Source organism: Pogonomyrmex barbatus, unplaced genomic scaffold, assembly GCF_055798465.1.
Source record: "Pogonomyrmex barbatus isolate J1 unplaced genomic scaffold, ASM5579846v1 scaffold1, whole genome shotgun sequence".
NCBI classification, from domain to species: domain Eukaryota; kingdom Metazoa; phylum Arthropoda; class Insecta; order Hymenoptera; family Formicidae; genus Pogonomyrmex; species Pogonomyrmex barbatus.
Window position 1 is genome coordinate 16891235 of NW_028297098.1, and position 21728 is coordinate 16912962.

Below are 21728 nucleotides of genomic sequence, written 5' to 3' on the forward strand. Positions count from 1 at the left end.
TCTAGAATAAGAAAGGTTTCTATCAGTATCTTAATTCGGCATTATCTATTTATATAATGATATTTGATAACTTGATAAATATAACGATAAAGCGTAGCAAATAGTTTTATAAAATGTGTTTTATAAAATATCTTAGTAAGGACAAATGTGTAAGTATATACATGTTACAATAAAATAAAAAAAAAAATGTATAAAAAATGTATAAAAAATGTAATAGAACAAAATATGAAGACAATAGTTTATACCAAAATGAAATATGTATATAAATAACTTATTAGTTTTATACTTAATTTTATTACTTAACTTTGATATTTTTTTATGTAAATGTTTTTAATATTAATTTCTAGAAAATATCTATTTTTTTTTAATTAATAATGTTTGCATTTAATACGTTTAACTCAATCATTTGTTTTCGTCATTTTGGCTAGCAAAGAATAAGATATACATTTTGTGATGTACGAAAATATAACATTTTAACATTTATATTGTATATTATTTTATTAAATAACATTAAATAATTTTTAAAACAATTTTAATATATATATTTTATATATATGTACACATATAAAAAATTAAATATATTATTTTAAAAATTATATATATATATATATATATATATATATATATAAAAATTGCAACATAATTAATATAAATTATTTAAACATTTTATTTTAATCGAATATTATTACTTCATAATATATAATATTACTGCTTCATAATTTTTGTGTACTTTGAAAAGCCTCTCTGTCTTTTTTTTTCTTTCTCTCTAAAGCTTATAAAGAATTTTATAAAATATATTTTGTAGAATATTCAATTTATTGGTTTGAAAATATATATTATAAATAAAAATATATATATATATAAAATATATATATATATATTGGTTTATATATATATATATATATATATATATATATATATATATATATATTGGAAAATATATATATTGGTTTGAAAATCGCGGTTTTAATTTTCAATCATGCGCACCCGCGCGTTAACTTGGACATTTTCGACAGTCTTACCAATCGTAAATCTTTCTGTGATACGTTGATTTCTTTGTAAACAGCTGAGTCGAAATGGTAAATAAAGAACAGGTGAAAAGGGATATAAAGGAGTTGTGTAAAAATGATAAGTACTCAATTTTACTTCCTACTTATAACGAAGTGGAAAATTTACCTATAATAATATGGCTTATCATGAAATATATGGAAGAAAGGTAACTAGACAACCGCATAACCTAGAACCGGACAGAAATCATATAATTAATAAAATGAAAATAAGAAAACTTATACTGTCAGGTTGAAAACTGTCTTGTCAAAAATAATTTACACATTACAGCGAGCTCGCCTATGAAATTATTGTGATAGATGATGGCTCTCCAGATGGAACTCAAGATGTAGCTAAGCAACTGCAACACATCTATGGTGAAGATAAAATAGTCTTAAAGCCCAGAGAAAAGAAGTTAGGACTGGGTACTGCTTACATACATGGAATTAAGTACGCAACTGGAAACTTCATTATTATCATGGATGCCGACTTGTCTCATCATGTATGTATTATATTGAGCAATAATAACAACATTGAGTCAATCAACCATCTATTTAAAAAAGATTTTATAATGCATTTAATGCAAACTTTATCAATAGAAAAACTACAAAATTTGGCATATATAATATTTAATAAAATATTGATAGAAATATAGTAATACTTTATTAACAAGATATGAAACTGAATAGATTTAACATATTTGCTATATAATTTAGTGGTAGAAATCAATTAAAATCTATTGAATATTATTTTTGCAATTTTTTGCTGATAATTTGCTCTTAATTCTTATTGACAGACTCTACCTATAAAATAAGCTTAAAACAGACATTTTGTTAGTGATTTTTGATTAAATTTGTTACTATCAATCTGCTGACATCATCGATAATTCACTTACTGGGAATGAATGTTTTTGATAAAGAAAGACTTATTTTTTAGCCCAAATTTATTCCAAAAATGGTTGAGCTACAAAGATATCTCAATTTGGACGTAGTTAGTGGTACGAGATATATACAAGGCGGTGGTGTTTATGGCTGGGATTTTAAAAGAAAACTATTCAGTAGAGTTGCAAATTTTATAACTCAGATTTTATTGAGGCCCGGAGCCAGCGATTTGACTGGTAGTTTTAGGTGATGAATTTTTTATAGATTTATTTTTGTTTCTATGAGTGAAAAATTCTAATATGATATTTGATTTTATAATTTCAGGCTTTATAAGAAAGATGTATTAGAAAAATTGATACAATCCTGTGTATCTAAAGGATATGTATTCCAAATGGAAATGATAATCAGAGCTAGACAATACAATTATACAATAGGAGAAGTGCCAATTACATTTGTTGATAGGGTCTATGGTCAGTCTAAATTGGGTGGCTCAGAGATTTTTCATTTTCTAAAGGGTCTTTTATATCTTTTTGCTACCACGTAATTAAACATTCCAAGAAACTAAGGCTATCAGACTTTCTAATCGAATATATTCCATACTTTATATTGTATATGAAATATTTATAAATAAATAATTTAAAAAAGCTTGTATGCTGCTAATTATAGTCCCAAATTCATGTGTAAGATATACTCATCATACACACATTGTTACGATAAATAGTATATATATATATATATATATATATATTTATATATATATATATATATATATATATATATATATATATATACTATAATATTTGTATATAAATTGTGCAATATATTAGTTATATTTTTTATGCAAATGTCTCAACGATATTTTATTTTGCAATGCAAATTTTTTCGCACGAAAATAAAATTAAATTAAAATGTCATGTGCAACAGCACGTGGCCATGAACGTTAAAAGGCGCATGCGTATATAACGTGGGCTCGTCCACCCTCGCCGCACCCTCTGACGTCACACAGCCTCCATTTATTGATCCATTACGAAATTACAGTCTATATTTTGACTCAAGCAGACTTATAGAATGCAAAACGCGAGTAGACTACATCAACTAGAATATTGGCATTATGTTTATATAGTAAATAAACGTAATGTATCCTTTATGAGGATAATTTCTTAGAGATTCTCAAGTATTACCGCAACTTGATTATTTCATATCACACATTTTACTAAAACATTTTAGTTTTACTAAATAAAGTAACTAAATCATTTCAGCAATGTTTCCAAATAAAAATATATGAAATATATTATTTTTATTAAATTATTTTTTTTTAATCAGAAACTGAGATCTTTAAAAATTTTAAGATTTTTATAAAGACATAACTTAGAAATGTAATTATAAAGTACCGAATATAGAATTAAAAAAAAAGATTACAAAGTTTCAACCAGCAATTTTAAGCGAGAATATATTTTTAGGTTTGACAGAAGAGAAGCAATTTATATTTAACTCCGAGTTGTTCCTCGTGGGAATTAAAATAAATAGATAAGAATAAGAAGAAAGGAACAAGAAATTAAATCGCAAGATTAACTCTTTAGCTTTCACGATTCAGGAAAATAAATTTTTATTAAGTTTCTGATTTTTCGATTCATTCCTTTCTTTCAAGATTTTTTGACAATTGTACGGAAACCTTTATCGACTCGTAACATTGCGACGTCTCCTCAATATCTGCGTTAGAGCAGCATGTGTAAAGCTGTCGCACATTTGCGAATATACGCATGCCTTTTCGCAGGAAAATCCCTCAACTCGTTTAGCGGAGACGGGGTGATGATGGTGCCAGCATGAAGCCAGTTCTGTCGCAAGCTTCGCCGCGGCCGGATGTGCAAGTGGGGTGGCCTGCGCGCCGGGGTGAAACTTGCAAGCTCCCCCTTTATCGAGCTTGCAGATGGCTGTGCCTTTTAGATTTTGACGTGTCCCTCCATTCCTCCCCGTTTATTCGTCCGTGTGCTTCGTGGTTACAACATTTCAGTCGTTTATCTCGCCATTCGCTTCATCGGTTGCCATTTCTCGACGCTCAGCACCCTTCGACATGCCCAGGAAAGTCGGATTCAACGTCGTTTACGCCACGAGTAAGACGGCCAGACTCAGATCTGTGAAATAAAACGCGTACTAACCTCGAGCGATAATAGCAAAGAAGTTGCATATTATTACGGAAACCAAAATTTTACTAGTAAATAATACACACAGGATTAAATGGTTACTGCTTGACTACCTCAGCGTTTCAGATAGTACAGCTATTGCTCGATATGTGATGTCGTGATAATTAGAATAGTACGATTTGTGATTATTCCTAAAAGAATTAATTAAAATTAATTACAAATCGTACAGTTTAACTGATATAATTTTTTTTTATAAGTACATTTTTAATAAGATCACAGACTTTTCTTTTTGCTCCATAATCAACCCTTTACCGATGAGATCCGTACAGCTTTTGACGTTTTAATTATTCTCGCCGTGATGGTCCACATCACTGTACTTTAACATTCCTTTCATCGTATATTCGCTTCGGATACATCGATTTTAACCGCGAGGCAAGCCTGCCTTTTGGTTCACGATGAAACACGTTATTCAGCACGTGTCTCTGATCTGATCGACGCGAGCAATAATCTGTGCCGCAATCGCGAAATTATTTTTAAAAATGTATCGACAACGTTATAAATTCGTAAGCCCATAAATGGCACGGGTTCAAGACCGCAACGACCGTGACATAACAAACCCGAGAAATACGTGATTGTAAATTGTGTGTGAAACTGCTATATCGCGTGACAATGTTGCGTTACTCCAAAATGCCTTTTTTCTTCAAAAAGAAAAACGTTTTGAAAATTTATAAATGACAGTATCGAATATCAATTCTTCTTGCAAAAGCGTGTAAAATCGTAGTTCTTGTAAATAAAAATGTAAAATTACCATAAGAAAAAATATTCAAGAAAATATCTGAACAATAAGTAGTGATATCCAGCACCATACGCAACTGTGTGCATCAATAATTAAGTAACGTATAGTAAGAACTTGCTTGAGCATGCTCGCTCGACGTTTGGCTTTCGATTGACATTTCGATGGAAGTATTTAGATATTTAAAATATTATATCATAGTTATTAATTCTAGTCAATTTATAATTATTTAATTGTTTTATTATTAAGAAAAATAATAAAATTATGCTAGAGAATGATTTTATCATTGCATTTTGCATGAGAATAATTTTCATTACTGTTTAATATATCAAATAATAAAATCGAGATAAAAATATATGCAATTAAATTTCAAATAAAGTAAAAAAGAGCTGTGGAATATTTTGAGTGCTCTCTTGATAATAAAAATTGAACTTGGAATCTATTCACATTTTGAAATTTATTTTTAAGGTGAGGAGGATAGGCACTCATCATTAGAGCTTAATGTTCATGGGCCGACAGTTAGAGGTTGGCAGAGTGCAAGAAATTGCACGTATCCTCAGGAACTGATTCTACGTCTTCATGGGCCCACGAAACTTACAAGAATACAAGTCCTGGCTCATCAGTACCTCATACGTAAGTTTCTAAAACTATTAAAAATAAAAAACTATTCAAACTATTATTAAACCATATATTTCTAAAAATATAATAATTAATAATACAAATTACTAATATTATATGATTTTGTAAAATTAATATTAAAATTAATATTAATATTTAAAAGTAAAATTGGAACTTGCTAAACTAATAAAAATTTTATGTTTGCAATTATATTATTTATTAATTTAATTCTATATGTGTAAGACATAAAAAAACAAATTCTGGTTTTAAAAAATTTCAATTTATTGTTATCTATCACAATATTATATCATAAATATAATACAAAAATAATAATAAAAGTTTTTTTTAACGCGATTAAAGTCATTATTGTCCGTCAAAATGACATTCCTGTTAAAAAGCAATTTGCTGAACAATGAAATTGAATTAACGAGCCTACCGTAGCTACAACCGTCCCGAGGCTACATCGTCTCCTCTTCTTCATTTTCCGATTACATTACCGGAAATGAAACCGTATTGGGTGGCAAGAGAATCACATTTTCATTGTTAATTTTTAATATAAGTTTACAGGCAAATATAAATGTATTCTGACGTATATTATCTATTTAACTTTTGCAAGGAACATAAACCGTCCTATCTATTTCGATTACAGCCGAGAAGTTGGAGATCTGGACATCGAGGGAAGAAAATGCATCCGCTTCGACAGACTTTAGTTACCTGGGCTACATCACACTATCCGACAACGCGTCGACCCTTTACAAGAGCAGGGAGCTAAAAAGCGTGGCTCTTCCAGAAACGGAAGCGCTTTCACTGAAGCTCAGGTTACACAAACCGCACAGTAATGCGCACAATACTTACTGTCAGGTACAGAACGATTGATAATTAAAATAAATAAATTCTTTAAAAAAACCTGAAACGAAATATAAACTGATTAAATAAAATAAGTGTAAGAAAATAAAATGAATTAAAAGTAAATTACAAACGCACAGATAAATCTATTAAAAATTGTAAATAAAGTTGTATAAAAGGTCTTTTTAAACAAAATGTTTTTATATCAGGTTGGCCTTATTGCCATAAATATACTTGGCGAACCTTACGGCCAAGAATTAACTGGACAGGGAGATGCTCCATATAATCCGCATTATATCTCACCATATGATGATCTGGCGTTCGAAATGTACGTCGATCGTGAAGTAGCTAAAATTATAAGGCAAATGGAAGTAAAGAAATTATTGGCAGTAGAAGAAGAAAGATTTGAATACGCTTCGAAACTAAAAGTGGCAATGGAAAATCTTAGAAAAGCAGGCGAACGTTTGGGCAAGTACGAATTGGAAAAGAAATACGCCATAGCTTTGGAAGATTATGATAAAGCTAAGGCTAAAAAGGCGCAAGCACAACAATATAGACAGCAGGTTTATCAATCACTGGAGATACACAACTTGCTCGAAGTCCATGGGGTAAATAGCATAGCAATTTGTTCGGAAACTTTTACCAGCAAAAGCTCAGTAATAATAATAATAACTATCTATCTACTTATGTCGTAATTTACTATTTTGTCATGATCTATTATTAATACCAATATTTTATGAATATTACTGTTTTCATTAGGACGGAGAGCATTCTGATGCCAAATATCAGGTTGTCCTTCGTCCTGATAAAGTAAATTGCAATGATCATGGAACATTGATATTAATGAATCGTGGAACATTGATATTAATGAATCATGACACAGTGATAACCCACAAACTATTGCACAATTTTGAAGAAAATATCCATGAAAGTTTTAAAAATATAATTATCAAATTAATTAAAAAATGCTGCAGCCCGTAGAAAAGAACAACATATCGGAAGACAAAGAACCAACATCGACCGATACTTCGAACACAGCGGCATTACCTGATGACATGACATCTCCTCCGAGACTGGTTATTCCACCTAATCGCGATGGTGCTTTGTCACCAACTGGTCCTGCACATCAACCGCCCGTGTCGCCATTGCGTCAAAAGTCCAACAGTCCCGGTATAATTCACTCAATACGTCGTATTTTATTTTTTTAAAACGATTTAAATTTTTTAAATTTATATGACATCAAATTTTTGTACTTCTCAGAAGTAACAGATAGTCCTACGAATGGTGTTCTTGAGAAGCAAAGTAACTGTAATAAAGGATCCCTCAGACGGAAAACTAAATCAGCAGGTCCAACTCTTCGGTCGAGTTATGAAGCCTACGAGGAAAGAACCATTCCTGCTCTCAGACAGTAAGATAGTACAACGTTAAGACATTATGAATACATTGAAACAGCGGAGGAAACTTTCGTTGATATTTAATTTTTAGCTCACACACAAATGAGTTTACGAGGGAGTGTCACTTAGACAGTACAGAGACGAAAGTTATTTCGAAACTCAACGATAGAGAGAAGAAACAAGCTGCGTTACCTATTGCGGTTTTCGGAATGGAGATGGTAAGAACAAAGCTATCCTACATTGCTTGAACATAAACAGGATAAACAATGATAAATGTATATAGGTAGAGAAGTTCTATTCAAAGCAATTCACGGACAAGGAAGAAGGCCTGATGCAACTAAAAGAGGAATTAAAGTCGTTCGACCCAGAGGTTTCAAAACATTCTCCAAATAAAACGGCCAGGGCAGCGATTCTATTGTTGCATAGGGCTCTCAGAGACAAAGTTTTCAGCGTGTACAGCTTGGCCGCACAACTTATCCGAATCTTCTTTGCCGAGTTTGCCGCGGACAGGTAAACTCTCTCTATCAAATGTAAAAATATTGTTCTTTTGCAGTAAAGTTTAGCTTTTAGTTTAACTAACTAATTTATCGACGATTTATTTAGAGTGTCTTCGACTGAAATTGCCAGAAGTGTCGAACGTCTGCTACCGGAACTTCTGACAAAGTCCGGAGACACCACCCCGAGAATACATAATATGGCAGTGCATACAATTCTCAGCATGGCGGATTGCAAATGCGTGAGGGAGTTGCATATAATACCGGTGCATTTGACTAGACCCGTCAACAGTAGCACACATCAAAGGCTCGCGCTAAGTAGATTAGAAATGGTGGAGCAACTGATACTGAGCCATGGCATCTCCACGGAAAAGCAAAGGTGATTCTGAACAATATCCTCAGGACGCTCGAACTTAAATGAAAAATGTTTACCAAATATTTTGAGGAATATCGGGCCTCTGCCATCGAAAAGCAGTCCTTCCTGACTTTCGTCTAGTCGATTCGAGCAGAGGTCCTTCCTCAAGCTCAACCCTGTATTATTAAAACGCAATTACTCTGATAAGGTATTGTAATTGTTGTAGCGGGCTGACTTGTCGGACGTTATCCGAATTAGGTTCTTCCGGTCTGCACCATCCGGCTGAGGCAGTGAGAAAAGTCTCCGAGAGGATTCTCGTGTTGGTTTACAAAGTCAATCCCAGACTGGTGCGAAAGCAATTGCCACCTGACGACGATATAACACGGCGGAATCTACTGTATCGCCAACTCTTCCATGAATTTGATTTAATCGATCTTCAGGTATGTAATATCAAAGACTGTAAAATGAAGATTCAATGCGAACAATTACAGAGAAAAAAGGAAGCTGAATCCACTCATAAAGCAACAACGACTCCTACGCGAACTAGATCTACGGAAAATAATGTAACTAATATAACTAAATCGCCTTCGAGATCGAGTCCAGTTGTAAGTACCGGAAGCTCAACGAGTATCACATCTCCGTCCGAAAACAGTACTGATCATAAGGGAGATAAGTACGTATAATGCCAAACTAAATTCATCATCTGTAGAGATAAATTAAATATAAAGAAATAGGAGCAAATCATAAAAAATCATTTTGATGGTTTTATATACTTTGCAGAATGTGCATATTTTGCTTGTCAAAGGGTCAAGTATATTCCGAGGAAGGTCTGAACATACATTATTGGAGAACTTGTCCCATGTTAACAAAATGTGAAGCGTGTAAGCAAGTCGTAGAAATTTCTTATTTAAACCTGCATTTGTTAAGTAAGTATGTGAGAATTTAATACGTTTAAATCTTTTAGTACTTTTAAACATTTAAAACTTTTAGTATGTTTAAGCATTTAGTACTTGAGAGCATTTCATAAACAATTGAGAAAGCATCATAAAATTAATAATTTTGTGGCTATTGGAATTATATGTACTAGACATGCTCAATTTTTCTACAGATGAATGTGACATGAGGAGTAACTATGTAAAATGTGATATGTGTAAACAGGCGGTGCATGAAAATGCATTTGAAAATCACAGACAAGATAAAAAATGCACAAGTATTATTTTATTATTCCGATTTATGACATAAAAACAGAATTTGTAGCAGAATTTTAAATTGTAATTTTTATTTTAGAACCTATAGAGGGATATGAACGCTGTCCCCTTTGTTCAGCATTAGTCAATCAAAACAAGTGGAGAGAACATCTTATGGGGGAACATCCATGTGTAAATAACCCACGAAGCAAGATAGGAAAAAGTTGTAAGTGATGATACATTATTAATTCAATAAAAAGTAAACTATTTAAGTTGTTAGTAATAAATATAGAAAAAAATTCTCTATAAAATTTTCTGTAGAGTATAACAAAGCTTTGTAATAGCAAAAAAACTTTGTTTTACAATTCTAAAGAAATTCGAAATTTTTGTATGACTCTAGGTACGAAATCACCGTCTAACTCGCAAAATCTTAGCGGCAAGTTAACATCACCCACGGGTAGAGATTACTAGCATCGGGCGTCAACTTCGAAGCCCACGGAAGAATTTGACAAATCTTAGAGAAGGGGATTTTGATTTTATTTATTTTATAGTTTATGTATATGTTGTGTATATATATATATATATATATATATATATATATATATATATATATATGTGTGTGTGTGAGCTGTCCAGCGTTTTTCATGTTTATATCTACATTTAAATGATTTTTATAGCAGAACCCGTCCTTTACTTGTAGAAATTTATATAGAGCGGATTTTTAATTATAAGCTGCGAAATCTAATGTTTAAAGATTTAGGCAACACGTTTGTTAATTAAGCTTAAGTTTGCAAAATCATATGGGAGACATGACTTGACTAAGATGAGAAATGTTAGAAGCTGTTAATAGGTTTCACTCTTTTTATCATTGTTACATGATATCCAGGACATATGCAGGGATGCATCAATTATTAAAAACAGTGATATTAGATGTTACGAAAACATCAATCATTTCAGGATTAATGATTCCTTGCATCCGGCCATATTTATAAAAATTTATACTATGGCAAACTGTCAAATACCATAATAATATTATTAGGAAATGAAAAGCCCTTTATCGCTCAAACAAGATTAGATAATGCATGTAATTTCATAAAAGTTATTTCATAGAAAATGGACAGTAAAAACAATCATTTTATCATTATTTCATCGTCAAAGTTTTTATCCCATAAATCATATTTTTTTGTAGTTTTTGTCTTTGTTTAAAACATAATTTATGATACATAAGACAGATTACATCAGTGATACTTGATTATCATTAAATCTAATTAGAAAATGCTTCTATCAAACAAAAAAATACAATTTAAATATTTTATTTTACAGTAAAAAAAACATGTAAGAAATTAGAAAGTTGGTAAATCTTAATTATATTGTAATGAATAATTTAATTTTAATTCATTATCAGCTTCTGGATATTATCCTCTGTTATAACTTTTCTGTTATAACTTTTTCATCAATCTTCAGTTTTGACTTCATCGTTATTGGTTTCCTCAGTTAATGCAGCTGCACGATTTTCCTCAAATTTGTTTTTCTCTAGAATTACAATGTAAACAATAAGATATATATTCTTTCACGATAGTATGATATTAATATGTGCAACATACCAAATTTAGAACAATCCGCTCCTAAAAGTCGTAAAAAATGAATCGCATCGCAAGTAGGCACATATGCTCTAAGAGACATTGTTCCCCTCCATCCTACTAGTTGGAGATTTAGATTTATATTGTCAGTCTTCTTTTCTTCGTATAACAATATACAACTTCCAGTTGCTTAAATTAAATATTTTTCAAGTTATATTTATGAATTGTCATATAAACAAGTAAAAAAAAGAAACATTATATTTACCAAATTCCTTGAGACGTTCCTGAGTGTCTGAACTTAATTTTACAATTTCAGGTGGTGTATGTGGATCATCATTTTGTAAAAGCATTATTAAATCTTCTTTCGAAATCTGAACTTTTCTGTCATTACTTATGTAACGAATAATGCTATGCATTCCTTCTTGAGCAAGTCTAAAGGCGCAATTCATATTTTTATTGTCACATCGCACAAATGTCTTAACGCCGGTATTGATCATTTTTACTTTATTCTCGTTTGATATCACCACATCACGAATTGCTGGTGATGTGAAATAAATATTTTTCTTTTTTCCTTCATGACATCTTACTAGTAGACAACGTGGATCCAAATCGTCAGATATACCATAAAAATCTCTGAAAATTGAATATTAAACGATATCAAAAAAGCAATTATATAAAATGTACAAAACTGAAACTTACTTAATCGATTGCCATACATCTTCTGTTTCATCTTTGAAAAAGACAAATGGATCTTCTCTGTAACCGACTATCTTCCTTCGTTTCTTTTGTGGCTCTCGTGATTTCTTTTCTTCTTCTAAAGTTCTTTTTCCATTTTCTGAAAACTTTGTATCCTGTGAAGTTTCTTCTTCAAGCGTCTTATTTTTATTATCATTTGCATTCTGTATATTTTGCTTTAATGAACAATTTTCATTTTCCCATGGCAGAGATTTTACTTTCTCCAAAACAGCCACAAAGAAACCTCCAGTATCTTGATGATGAGGTAATATTCTCATACTAAAAAATTGATGAATGTAATCTATGGAAATAATATTCTTTTCTATTAATTTATAACACTTGCCAACGTTCAAGGTGAAATTTAGAAGCTTCGTTTGCTTTTGGAGGAAACATTTTTGGCCGTACTTGTGTTTGCCATTGTTCTGGAACATCATCCCAGCTTTCATAATATTGTAAATTTTTAGATGCCGGTTTCCAATATGTAACACCTAAAATATGTCGTCATACAAAATATACATATTTTTACAGATTTATAATTATCTTTGTAGATATTCATATATATTTTATATATATGATATTTGATATTTTATATATATATTGCTATCTTAAAACTAACCAGGGTCACATATCAATCCTGGTACTAAATTTCTACAGTCAACTAACTGTACTGAGTCTCCAGTCTCACTAAGAATCCTATGAAGTACTGCTTCATTTTCAATGGGATTTAACGAACACGTGGAATAAACCATTCTTCCTCCAACTGCTAATAATTCTAGGCCACGTTTCGCTATCCTATATTGAATTCTATAAAATAGTTAAAATTAATAATATGTTATTATATAACATATAAATTTACAGATTATATTAATTTATACCCATGGAGATTACTGCCATTAGCAGGACTCCATTTGCACCATATATCTGGATTTTTTCGCATAGTACCGTCACCACTACATGGAACGTCTGCAAGTATTCTGTCAAATCTATTAAAAAAATTAAGTTTACATGGAAATTCTCAGTACATATGTAATTATTTACATTATAAAGTTTGAGTTCCTACTTTAATACATCTTTTGTACCATCTGATTTCGTAATCATAAAGTTCGGCATAATTGAGGAATCGTGATTTGTGATAAGAATATTTGGACTGTTCAGCCTTTTAGCTTGGTGCACTAACATATAGCAGCGATTGTTATCAACATCATTGGCTATCACAAAACCCTCTAAAATTGAGATATTAAATATTAATATTAAATATTTATGCAACATTTATTTTTTTCTAATACAATATTAGTTACCCGGAAGATTATTTGCTTCATCTGCATGTATCATTTCTATAAGTTGCGCTGTTTTTGATCCTGGTGCCGCGCACATATCAAGAACCTATAGGTAAAGTTTATATATTGTATCATGTTTATCAACTTATAAAAGGTAATAGTTCTAATATCTATTTATATCAATATCTATTAATTTTAATCTCAATTTAATTTATTCTTTTATTTTTTTCTTATTCTTACTAAAATCAGATAATTTCTTTCTTATTCTTTCTAAAACCGGATTTCTTATTCCAACTAAAAGCAGATAAAAAAGTTAACTAAAATTAATTGATAGAAATAAATGAGAATAAACGAGAAAAATACCTTATGCGAAGGTTTAACATCCAAAACCAAAGGAGGAACCATACTAACTACTTCCTGTCTACTAATACTGCCGTTATTAGTTTCAGCAATAAGAAAGTTATGCAGTCTAAAGTATGCCTCAGATCGTCGAATATCTTTCCTAGTTAATTGCAATTGCCAAGCTAATTCCTCTGGATAAAAGGGTAGACTATGTAATATAGTTTTTGCAGGATCATCAGCAACCTCTTTATTACTATCCAAATTTGCATTTAAAATTTCCTTGAAAAAGTCTCCTTTAATTATCTCTAATAAGGCTTTAGCTTCAGATTTTGAACCAGTAATACGGAAAGCAACTGGTAGGTTAGTTCTTATAGTGCTGATAAACGCATCCCATTTATCTTCTGGAACTATTCCTTGCGTCTTGTAATAATTTTCAAAATCTTTGTTCTCTCGAATAATATCTGCATAACTCCTACAAGGAGTACTATCCCATGTATCTTTTTTCTGCAAACATTAATTAAATGTTAATAATCAAGATGTTAAAAAAAATGTTAATAATCAAGAATATGTTAATAATCAAGAATAATTTTCAAACATTGCTATCCAACATTAAATCAAATAAGAAAAGAAATATTAAACATATTAATTTTAAAAATACATAAATGTATATAACTTTTCTTTATAACCTCTTATATTTTCTTAGGATTAACGGAGAATTATACCTTTAATTTTTCACGACGTTTTTCAGCAAAATTCTTTTTCGGCTTATTTTGTCGACCTTTACCCATTTTTTTTTTAAATAAGTGCTCTTAATTAATGATATGATGACTAGTTCGTACTACACGTGACAAATGCTGATTGCTAGTCTGTAGCTACTAGTCACATTTCATTTGGAACTTTGACACTCGTAATATCACAAGCAGAGGTGCCAGTCGAACTGATTGCAACGCTACAGCATATGGAAAGAATACCCATCATATATCAGATAAGGACATAAATATGTAAATATGTGTATTTATCTGATCATTTATTTTGGGATTGTTATATAAATACATCAAACTTTAATATTTAATGCAAAAAGTTATATATAGCAGGTATAATAAATCTTTATTAAAACAGAAAAAAGTATACATACAATTCTATTATTCCTATATATATATATATATATATATATATATGTGTGTGTGTTTGATACATTATTAACAAATTATCTTGTGGCGATCTATAGGCGATATAATTTAAACATCTATTTAAAGAAATAATCTCATAACTATTGATCTCTGAGTTGCAATAACAATTATTATAAATTGATTTCGAATTAGCAATTCAGTTTTTACTTCTAGTTTATAGTCCTGTAGTTTGCAATGGAGAAATAGAACGAAAAGATTAATGCTAATTGTCATTAGTATAACTGATCTATATAATATTTATTATATAATATTGTCCATATTCTAGAAAATTTTTATTTACAAAATTACAATGTTTTGCACTGTTAAAGGACAAGGCCTTGATAGGAAAGTCCATCGGAATCCGGCGATTCCATTCTGTTCCTTAAGTGTTCCAATGTATTTGCTAAATGTTTCTGTATTTGATCAGTTTCTTCACTTGTTTCAAGATTAGGAAGTTCCTCTCTAATTTTCGCAATTACTTGATTTAATATTTGTACAGTTACCTGAAAAAAAAAATTAAATTTAAAAGTAACAACTCAAAAACAAAAATAAGTCAATGTGCTATTTTGTAATTAAATCTTACAGCTGTGTTTCCTTTCTCATAGAAATAGATATAATGGTTCAGCAGCTCCACATATAGCTGTACTTGCACAGATGTATCCATGCACTGGCTTGCTATTCTAATACCTTTCTTCAAACAATCTAATACTTTACCGCCTTCTTGCATCTAAAAATTGTATCATGTTTTTCATACAATTTATTTCTCGATCGAGGGTTAAATTCATACATACTTCTTTTCCGCCCGTAGTTAAAGATTTTCCAGACCAAAATATATGTGAACAAGTAGCAACTCCTCTACATTGATCGGGTTTTCTTAATAATTTACTGGCATACAAAGCGCATTGATTGCGTACAGGCTCTGCATTTTCTTCGCCAAAACAGCTCATTTGTTCAAATGTGGCGATTATTAAGGTGATTGCTGCAAGCTGTGCTTTTGAATCACTTATTTCATCTTCATATATCGAGAATGCTTGGCTCATAAATTCGTAAGCAACCATTTCAAAATTATCAAAACGAATTTCGCCAATTGCTATCGCACCTTGCAGAAAGAGTCTTAAAGGTAATTCAGCTAATTCGGCTTTCATTAATGCCGTAATAGTTGTGTGACAGAATTGAAAAATTTTTTGACACTTCTTTTGCCACATTTCATCCTAAAAAAAAAAAATATTGATTTATTGATATATTGTCACGAATATTATAATTATTTGACGATCTTATCTCATTAAGAAATTACATAATCAAAATACAAGATACAAACCTGATCCTTTAATGCTTTATACGTAAATGCCAATTGATAACTTTGAAAAACTATAGGCGGAAGAGTGAATTTTATTCGTTTGTTACCGCCAGCACTAAAATGTTTTCTCGCAGCACTTAATATCATATATTGCTGATCTGGTGTTTCCGATTTAAAATGATGTATTAATCTACCGAGCAATCCTTGTTCCTCGGCAAAATCTTCAGGATCTTCTTCTATATTGGGTTGATCCGATTGATCTTGTACCAAAGAAGATACCATAAAGAGCACCGAATCTACTTGTTCTTGCGTCGGTATTAATGTCTCGTTTTCTAAAATATTTGTTATTATGTATATGCCCAGTGATTTTCTGCCTTCATAATCGAAGTAATCCAAGAGAGGCGCATAATGTTCAAGCTTAAGCACAGTTAATATATTCTTATAATTGTCTACAGGAATTTTCATTAATCTAACTAATTCTCTTGAAACAGCGCTATTATACTCCAACCTAAGAAAAAAGATGTTCAACACATAGTATACAGCACAAAGTCAATTATTAACATAAAATTCGCGTTGCTTGTTCCTCCTATATTCGTTTCTCGTTTTTTTCTTTTTCCATCGTCTGCGAATATATATCTATTCTACTTTAAGTATCGAAAATTCTAGGAAGTGCAAGCAACATGAACAAACCTGTAATAAATGTACTTACTTATCCACGTTCTGTTTCTGGAATATTTGAACTGTCGTAAACAAAACCTTGTCTACGTAATCTACACGATCAGGATAGCATTTATGTGCTAAGTTTATGAGAGCTACTTGAAGAGACACAATATCTTCCGGAGGCATATCTTGTCTTGTCTGTAAAAAATATTTTTTTATGTAGATATATGAATTATATAAGATAAGCACATATTATGTTTCATGACTATTCTCAGACTTAAACTAGAAGAGTAAGGAATTTTTTGTTTTAAAATCATGATATAACTATCAAACATTGTGTAGTATCTAATAATCATTGAATAGTTACTTTTCTAACATAATCAGCAAAATTTATTCTATTTAATTGATACCTGTATAATGGTTGCTATTTGATCACTAAATACGTCAAACAATTTGACATCTTGTGGAATTCCTGGCACTTGGTTAGGACTTCCTGGTCCTCCTACACCATCAGATCGTTGACTAAAGGCTGCAAGCCGATCAATCAGCGATATGATTATGTTTTTAACATTTACTCCATTTTGCAATTCTGCACACGATTTCAAAAATGCATTTAACGTTTGTAAATGGAATTCGTCAGGAAAGACCTAGATATAGATGTACAAGATATTAATTTTTTATCATTATTTTTTAAATAAAGCATTTAAGTTATATATAAAGATATACTTGAATTATACACTCCATAAGATATTCTTGTGCTATTGCATCCCTACAACTAACTACTTGTTCTAAGATTCCTGGCAGTACAAGCTAAAAACAGATTTAATATGTACAACAGATTAGTAATACGTGATAAAATCTGTGATTTTAAGAAAATTATATGTATGATATATATATATATATAAAATATATTTTCTTATATTTATTTTCTTTAATTATATGTGTGTGTGTGTATATATATATATATATATATATATATATATATATAAAAAATATACCTTCTTATATTTATCCAATGTCACTGATTCTAGTTGACTAAGTCGTACAAGATTTGTTCCAACTAAAATTCGAAGTTCTTCTCTTTCCCTTTCTCTTCTTTCTCTATCTCTACTGTGACCTTGATGTTGCATGCGTACCCATAATTTATTCATTTCTGCAAAATTCATTAAAACGAAATCTATGCTATCACGAACCTAAAAATAGAATTCCAGGAATTACAAGGAATTATGTACATGTAGAAAATGTTATAATTTATTAATTCACATACAGTCCCATCTTCATCATCACCCTCGGTAACATCTGGCAAGATATTTCTTGTACACTGTAACAAATAATTCCTCAAGAATAAACCGCGCAATGGATGTTGCACACCCCTACACATTTCCACAAGATCTCTCAGAAGATCTCTTTTTAAACCAGGAGTTGTTTTGATATAAACCAGACCAACGGTGATAAGTAAGTAACTGAAATATTAATCACAAATTATCTTATTTGTTAATGAGAAATAAGTGATAAAATAATAATAGCAAAATACAAATTAGATACATACAGTCTGGGTACAATATTGCCTACATATTGTACTAATTCATAGAGATCTGTAACTTTTCTTCCTTTTTGAAATTCATCCAACAAATAAAGTTCTAAATGCCTTAATTCATCTGTGATTGCCATATCTAATAATAATTATTATAAGAAATACTATCGAGCCAGATTCTCATATTGAATGTTATAATTCAAATTGTCATTAAATAATTAATAAAGGATACACAGTTCATAATAGCTCTTTGGGCTCAGAAGAGAAGTTCTGAGTTCTCCTAACATGGTAGAGGCATGTTTTAATGCATCCATCAATTTAGATTTGTCAAGACAATGCTTCATCTGAAAAGCTTGAACTTTTACTACACCGATTGCATCTTCCAACAACTTTTCTTGTTCTTCCATTCCCGTTATGGCAGGTGTCATTGGCTGTGAGAAAAACAAAGATACCTACCAGGAACACCAGGTAGTACCACACTAGGTAAGCCATTCAATTCAAGCATGCATTACAGATGCAAGGAGAGTACATTGTCGAAATAAGCAATGTATTTGTAAAGGCATTGATAGCAAAGCCAAAAACATAATTCTTGAAACATAATGCACACAAAATATAAGTATTTTCTTGCAACTAACAGTAGTATAGGATTTTATTAACTCATTAAAATGATTTGTGAAAAATTAATTTCTCTAATAATAAACATGAAATTATGTCGTAATACACATTAAAAATTAAAACATAATAATAAGACATATAATCTCTCTATAATTTATATAAATGCTGTCTGGTTCATAAATTAATTAAAAAATTAAATATTTTTTTCTTATATTGGAAATTCAATAAAATATCTTACGGAAATCCTTAAACATTCTGTGCAGATAACCTGTACAACGCTAGGCTAATTCTTTATGGAATAATTAGCACCACATAGATCAAATCTATAGAGAAGTACTTATTTTCTCTTGCAAGCGAAATTGCGGAACATGCCTCTCTAAATTTGATCATTCTTACCATTTTTTGAGAAGAAAAACAAATTTATTCGTTGAATATACCTCGGGGACTAGTGGTTGACAGGCATTGACATGAAACACCAGATACGCCCGACTTTACCGAAGTTTCATGGACTTCTGATAATTATTGTCGCCAGTTGTATTGTTATACATTTTACAAGTAGTTATTCATAAAGAAATGTATAAAATAGAAATTTTAATTTAATTTTTGAATTTAAATTTAAATAGATAAAATTTAAATACACTGAAAATTCAATAAATATATCAAATTGACATAAATACATAAAAAATACATACATAAAAAAGGAAAAATTTTGTAATAACCTTTTGTAAGAACCTAATAATAATTTTGTAAACTATTACTTGAGGTGATTATTCATAATTTTAAATTGTGAAAAAATATTTCAAATAAAAATATAAGCTAATTTTTTAAAAACTTTATACACACACACACACACGCACACACACACACACACACACACACACACACACACACACATACACACATATATATCTATACATATATATTTTATAGATTAAATTTAGAATAAAGAAGTAGAAGAGATGCAGTGTTATAATAAATATATAGCCAAACTTTTTTTTTATTAAATACAAATATATTTATTGTAACCCAATGTAAACAGGGCTATGTCTGATTATCCAAAGAGTGTAGATTTGTAGGAGTCTGTTCCTAATGAATAAACAACCTTTCTGTGAATCAATGCCAATAATAGCGAGGCGATGGTAAAGTGTAAAATATTATTTAACCTTCAGTGATTTCATATATATATCCAACTCATCTTCAGATTCGTTTGGATCATTGCATTCACTGTGTGGAAGAACAGTTTCAGGAGCTTCAGAATCAAAGTATTTTTCTTCTTCATCTTGATTTCTCAATTCTACATTATCATAAGCTTCATTGTCATCAACAGTGCTGAAAATGAATATACATAAATAAAACAATTGTTTTTTTGCTCTTGTACATTATGAAATGTATTATCAGCATTTAATCACGTAAATTATCATAAGAATATTGTTAATTATAAATTAATTAAATTTATATTATGTAAATTTATATTAAGATTATGGATTTTTACATTACTTATATTATTATATCAGTACAACAAAAATATACCTATAATCAAAATCTCTATCTTTACCATCCAAGAAACTTTGATACATATTTGTGACAAATTCCTGTCTAAGTAATTTTATTTCTTGGCTTGATATTTTATGTTGCGTTTTACTGCAACTTTGTAATTTGTTATCTCTATCTTTATCACTATTATTTTTTTCACTTAAATTTTCACCCCATTGGTAATGACTCTGTTTATCAAGGTTTTTAGTTGCAATACTCTTTCCATTATCATCAGTATCATCATCATCATCATCATCATCATCATCCGAATCATTCTCTTCTCGTACTTCGTCTTCCTCCTTCTGTTGAGATCTTAAGTATTTTTGTACTTTATTTCTCTCGATAGTTTCCATAAGTATATCCACATAATTTGCACTTTGCGCATCAATGCTGTCTCTAGCTTTCTTTTCTTCTTCTGATAAATATTGCCCTATTAAATGTTCATAGAGTAATGGATTCCTTTTCATCATTTCACACTCGCTGAAATAATCTCCCTTCTCTATCAATGTTCTCAGAGCTTCATATCTTCTGTTTCTAACATCGATATGTCGTGTAGAATTATTAAAATATCTTCGTAATCTATTCACGTGGTAAACCGTCTCATAATCCTGACTCTTGTTGAAATATTCCAAATGTTCCACTCTCAAGTAATATCCGAATTTAGACAGAAATGAGCAATGGCTTTTCTCCAACAATTTCTTAGCTATGACACGCTTTTCTTCAAACGTCAATTCGGGTTCTCCTTTCTGTTGACTCTTGAAGATCGCTTTGCTATTAGCCACATGATCCAAAAGTTTGTCTTCAAGATCGTCGTGTTTCACATCTGACATAGGAAAATCCATGTTTCGTTCATCGTTTCTATTATTTACTAGAGCATTTATTTTTGTTTCTAATATTATGTTTTCCTGCCGAGTGCGTGATTCCTCGACTTCGTTCATTAGAAAGTGAAATCAAATATGAGAGATGAATCAGTGTTTTATCTTCTGTGTAGTTAGTATATTATATATAAGCGTACATAAGATTAACCTAGGACGCACATAAAGGACGTCTTGTTTCATATCACGTTTGTCTCTTGCGGGATTACGTGTGCCTTGTGTTTCTTCGTTATTGTTACTCGCGATAAATAAGATAAATGAGATAAATAAGCACGATTTTCACGATGCTTTTTCCATCCAAGAATACTTCATAAAAATTCCATCTGACAGTCATCATCCGGAATCTTTTGCGTCG

At 30.6% G+C, this 21728-nt stretch overlaps 5 protein-coding genes and 1 long non-coding RNA gene across 9 annotated transcripts; 2 read left to right on the top strand and 4 right to left on the bottom strand.

The window, feature by feature from the left end:
• The first annotated feature begins 1012 nt into the window (after window positions 1-1012).
• Dpm1 (Dolichyl-phosphate mannosyltransferase subunit 1) lies at window positions 1013-2582 on the top strand. Its single transcript, XM_011647067.3, has 4 exons — window positions 1013-1216; window positions 1339-1549; window positions 1984-2174; window positions 2253-2582. Exons 1-4 carry the CDS (start codon window positions 1077-1079, stop codon window positions 2470-2472), a joined length of 762 nt encoding a protein of 253 aa, XP_011645369.2. The 5' UTR covers window positions 1013-1076; the 3' UTR covers window positions 2473-2582.
• A 1177-nt stretch (window positions 2583-3759) lies between these two features.
• On the top strand, window positions 3760-11712 carry LOC105432309 (centrosomal protein of 104 kDa). Its single transcript, XM_011647068.2, has 15 exons — window positions 3760-4039; window positions 5331-5495; window positions 6130-6341; window positions 6536-6934; window positions 7301-7496; window positions 7587-7734; window positions 7812-7938; window positions 8004-8230; window positions 8324-8593; window positions 8796-9009; window positions 9061-9242; window positions 9350-9495; window positions 9678-9779; window positions 9857-9982; window positions 10157-11712. Exons 1-15 carry the CDS (start codon window positions 4000-4002, stop codon window positions 10225-10227), a joined length of 2625 nt encoding a protein of 874 aa, XP_011645370.2. The 5' UTR covers window positions 3760-3999; the 3' UTR covers window positions 10228-11712.
• Window positions 3884-4729, bottom strand: LOC148938184 (uncharacterized). The gene is made up of 2 exons (XR_016139619.1): window positions 4351-4729; window positions 3884-4260 (listed from the first exon to the last, which is right to left on the bottom strand). It is a non-coding gene; the product is annotated as an uncharacterized LOC148938184 (long non-coding RNA).
• Window positions 10308-14552, bottom strand: Nsun2 (tRNA (cytosine(34)-C(5))-methyltransferase Nsun2). Its single transcript, XM_011647069.3, has 11 exons — window positions 14413-14552; window positions 13712-14194; window positions 13370-13454; window positions 13132-13294; window positions 12947-13054; window positions 12688-12875; window positions 12415-12559; window positions 12036-12350; window positions 11602-11969; window positions 11361-11525; window positions 10308-11289 (listed from the first exon to the last, which is right to left on the bottom strand). Exons 1-11 carry the CDS (start codon window positions 14476-14478, stop codon window positions 11210-11212), a joined length of 2166 nt encoding a protein of 721 aa, XP_011645371.2. The 5' UTR covers window positions 14479-14552; the 3' UTR covers window positions 10308-11209.
• Window positions 14413-19515, bottom strand: LOC105432311 (Vacuolar protein sorting 35). 4 transcript variants are annotated; one of them, XM_011647070.3, is made up of 12 exons: window positions 19362-19515; window positions 18583-18781; window positions 18366-18489; window positions 18084-18279; window positions 17815-18009; window positions 17543-17626; window positions 17227-17463; window positions 16866-17014; window positions 16178-16664; window positions 15651-16070; window positions 15443-15586; window positions 14413-15362 (listed from the first exon to the last, which is right to left on the bottom strand). In XM_011647070.3, exons 1-12 carry the CDS (start codon window positions 19362-19364, stop codon window positions 15183-15185), a joined length of 2418 nt encoding a protein of 805 aa, XP_011645372.2. In that variant the 5' UTR covers window positions 19365-19515; the 3' UTR covers window positions 14413-15182. The 4 variants fall into 4 exon arrangements, with proteins under 4 accessions (XP_011645372.2, XP_088934228.1, XP_088934344.1 ...); XM_089078102.1 differs by having other exon boundaries at window positions 18583-18802; window positions 19362-19502; XM_089078218.1 differs by having other exon boundaries at window positions 19204-19479.
• Window positions 19516-19955: 440 nt separating this feature from the next.
• Window positions 19956-21436, bottom strand: LOC105432313 (coiled-coil domain-containing protein 97). Its single transcript, XM_089078386.1, has 3 exons — window positions 20496-21436; window positions 20129-20294; window positions 19956-20051 (listed from the first exon to the last, which is right to left on the bottom strand). Exons 1-3 carry the CDS (start codon window positions 21434-21436, stop codon window positions 20007-20009), a joined length of 1152 nt encoding a protein of 383 aa, XP_088934512.1. The 3' UTR covers window positions 19956-20006.
• Window positions 21437-21728: the final 292 nt, after the last annotated feature.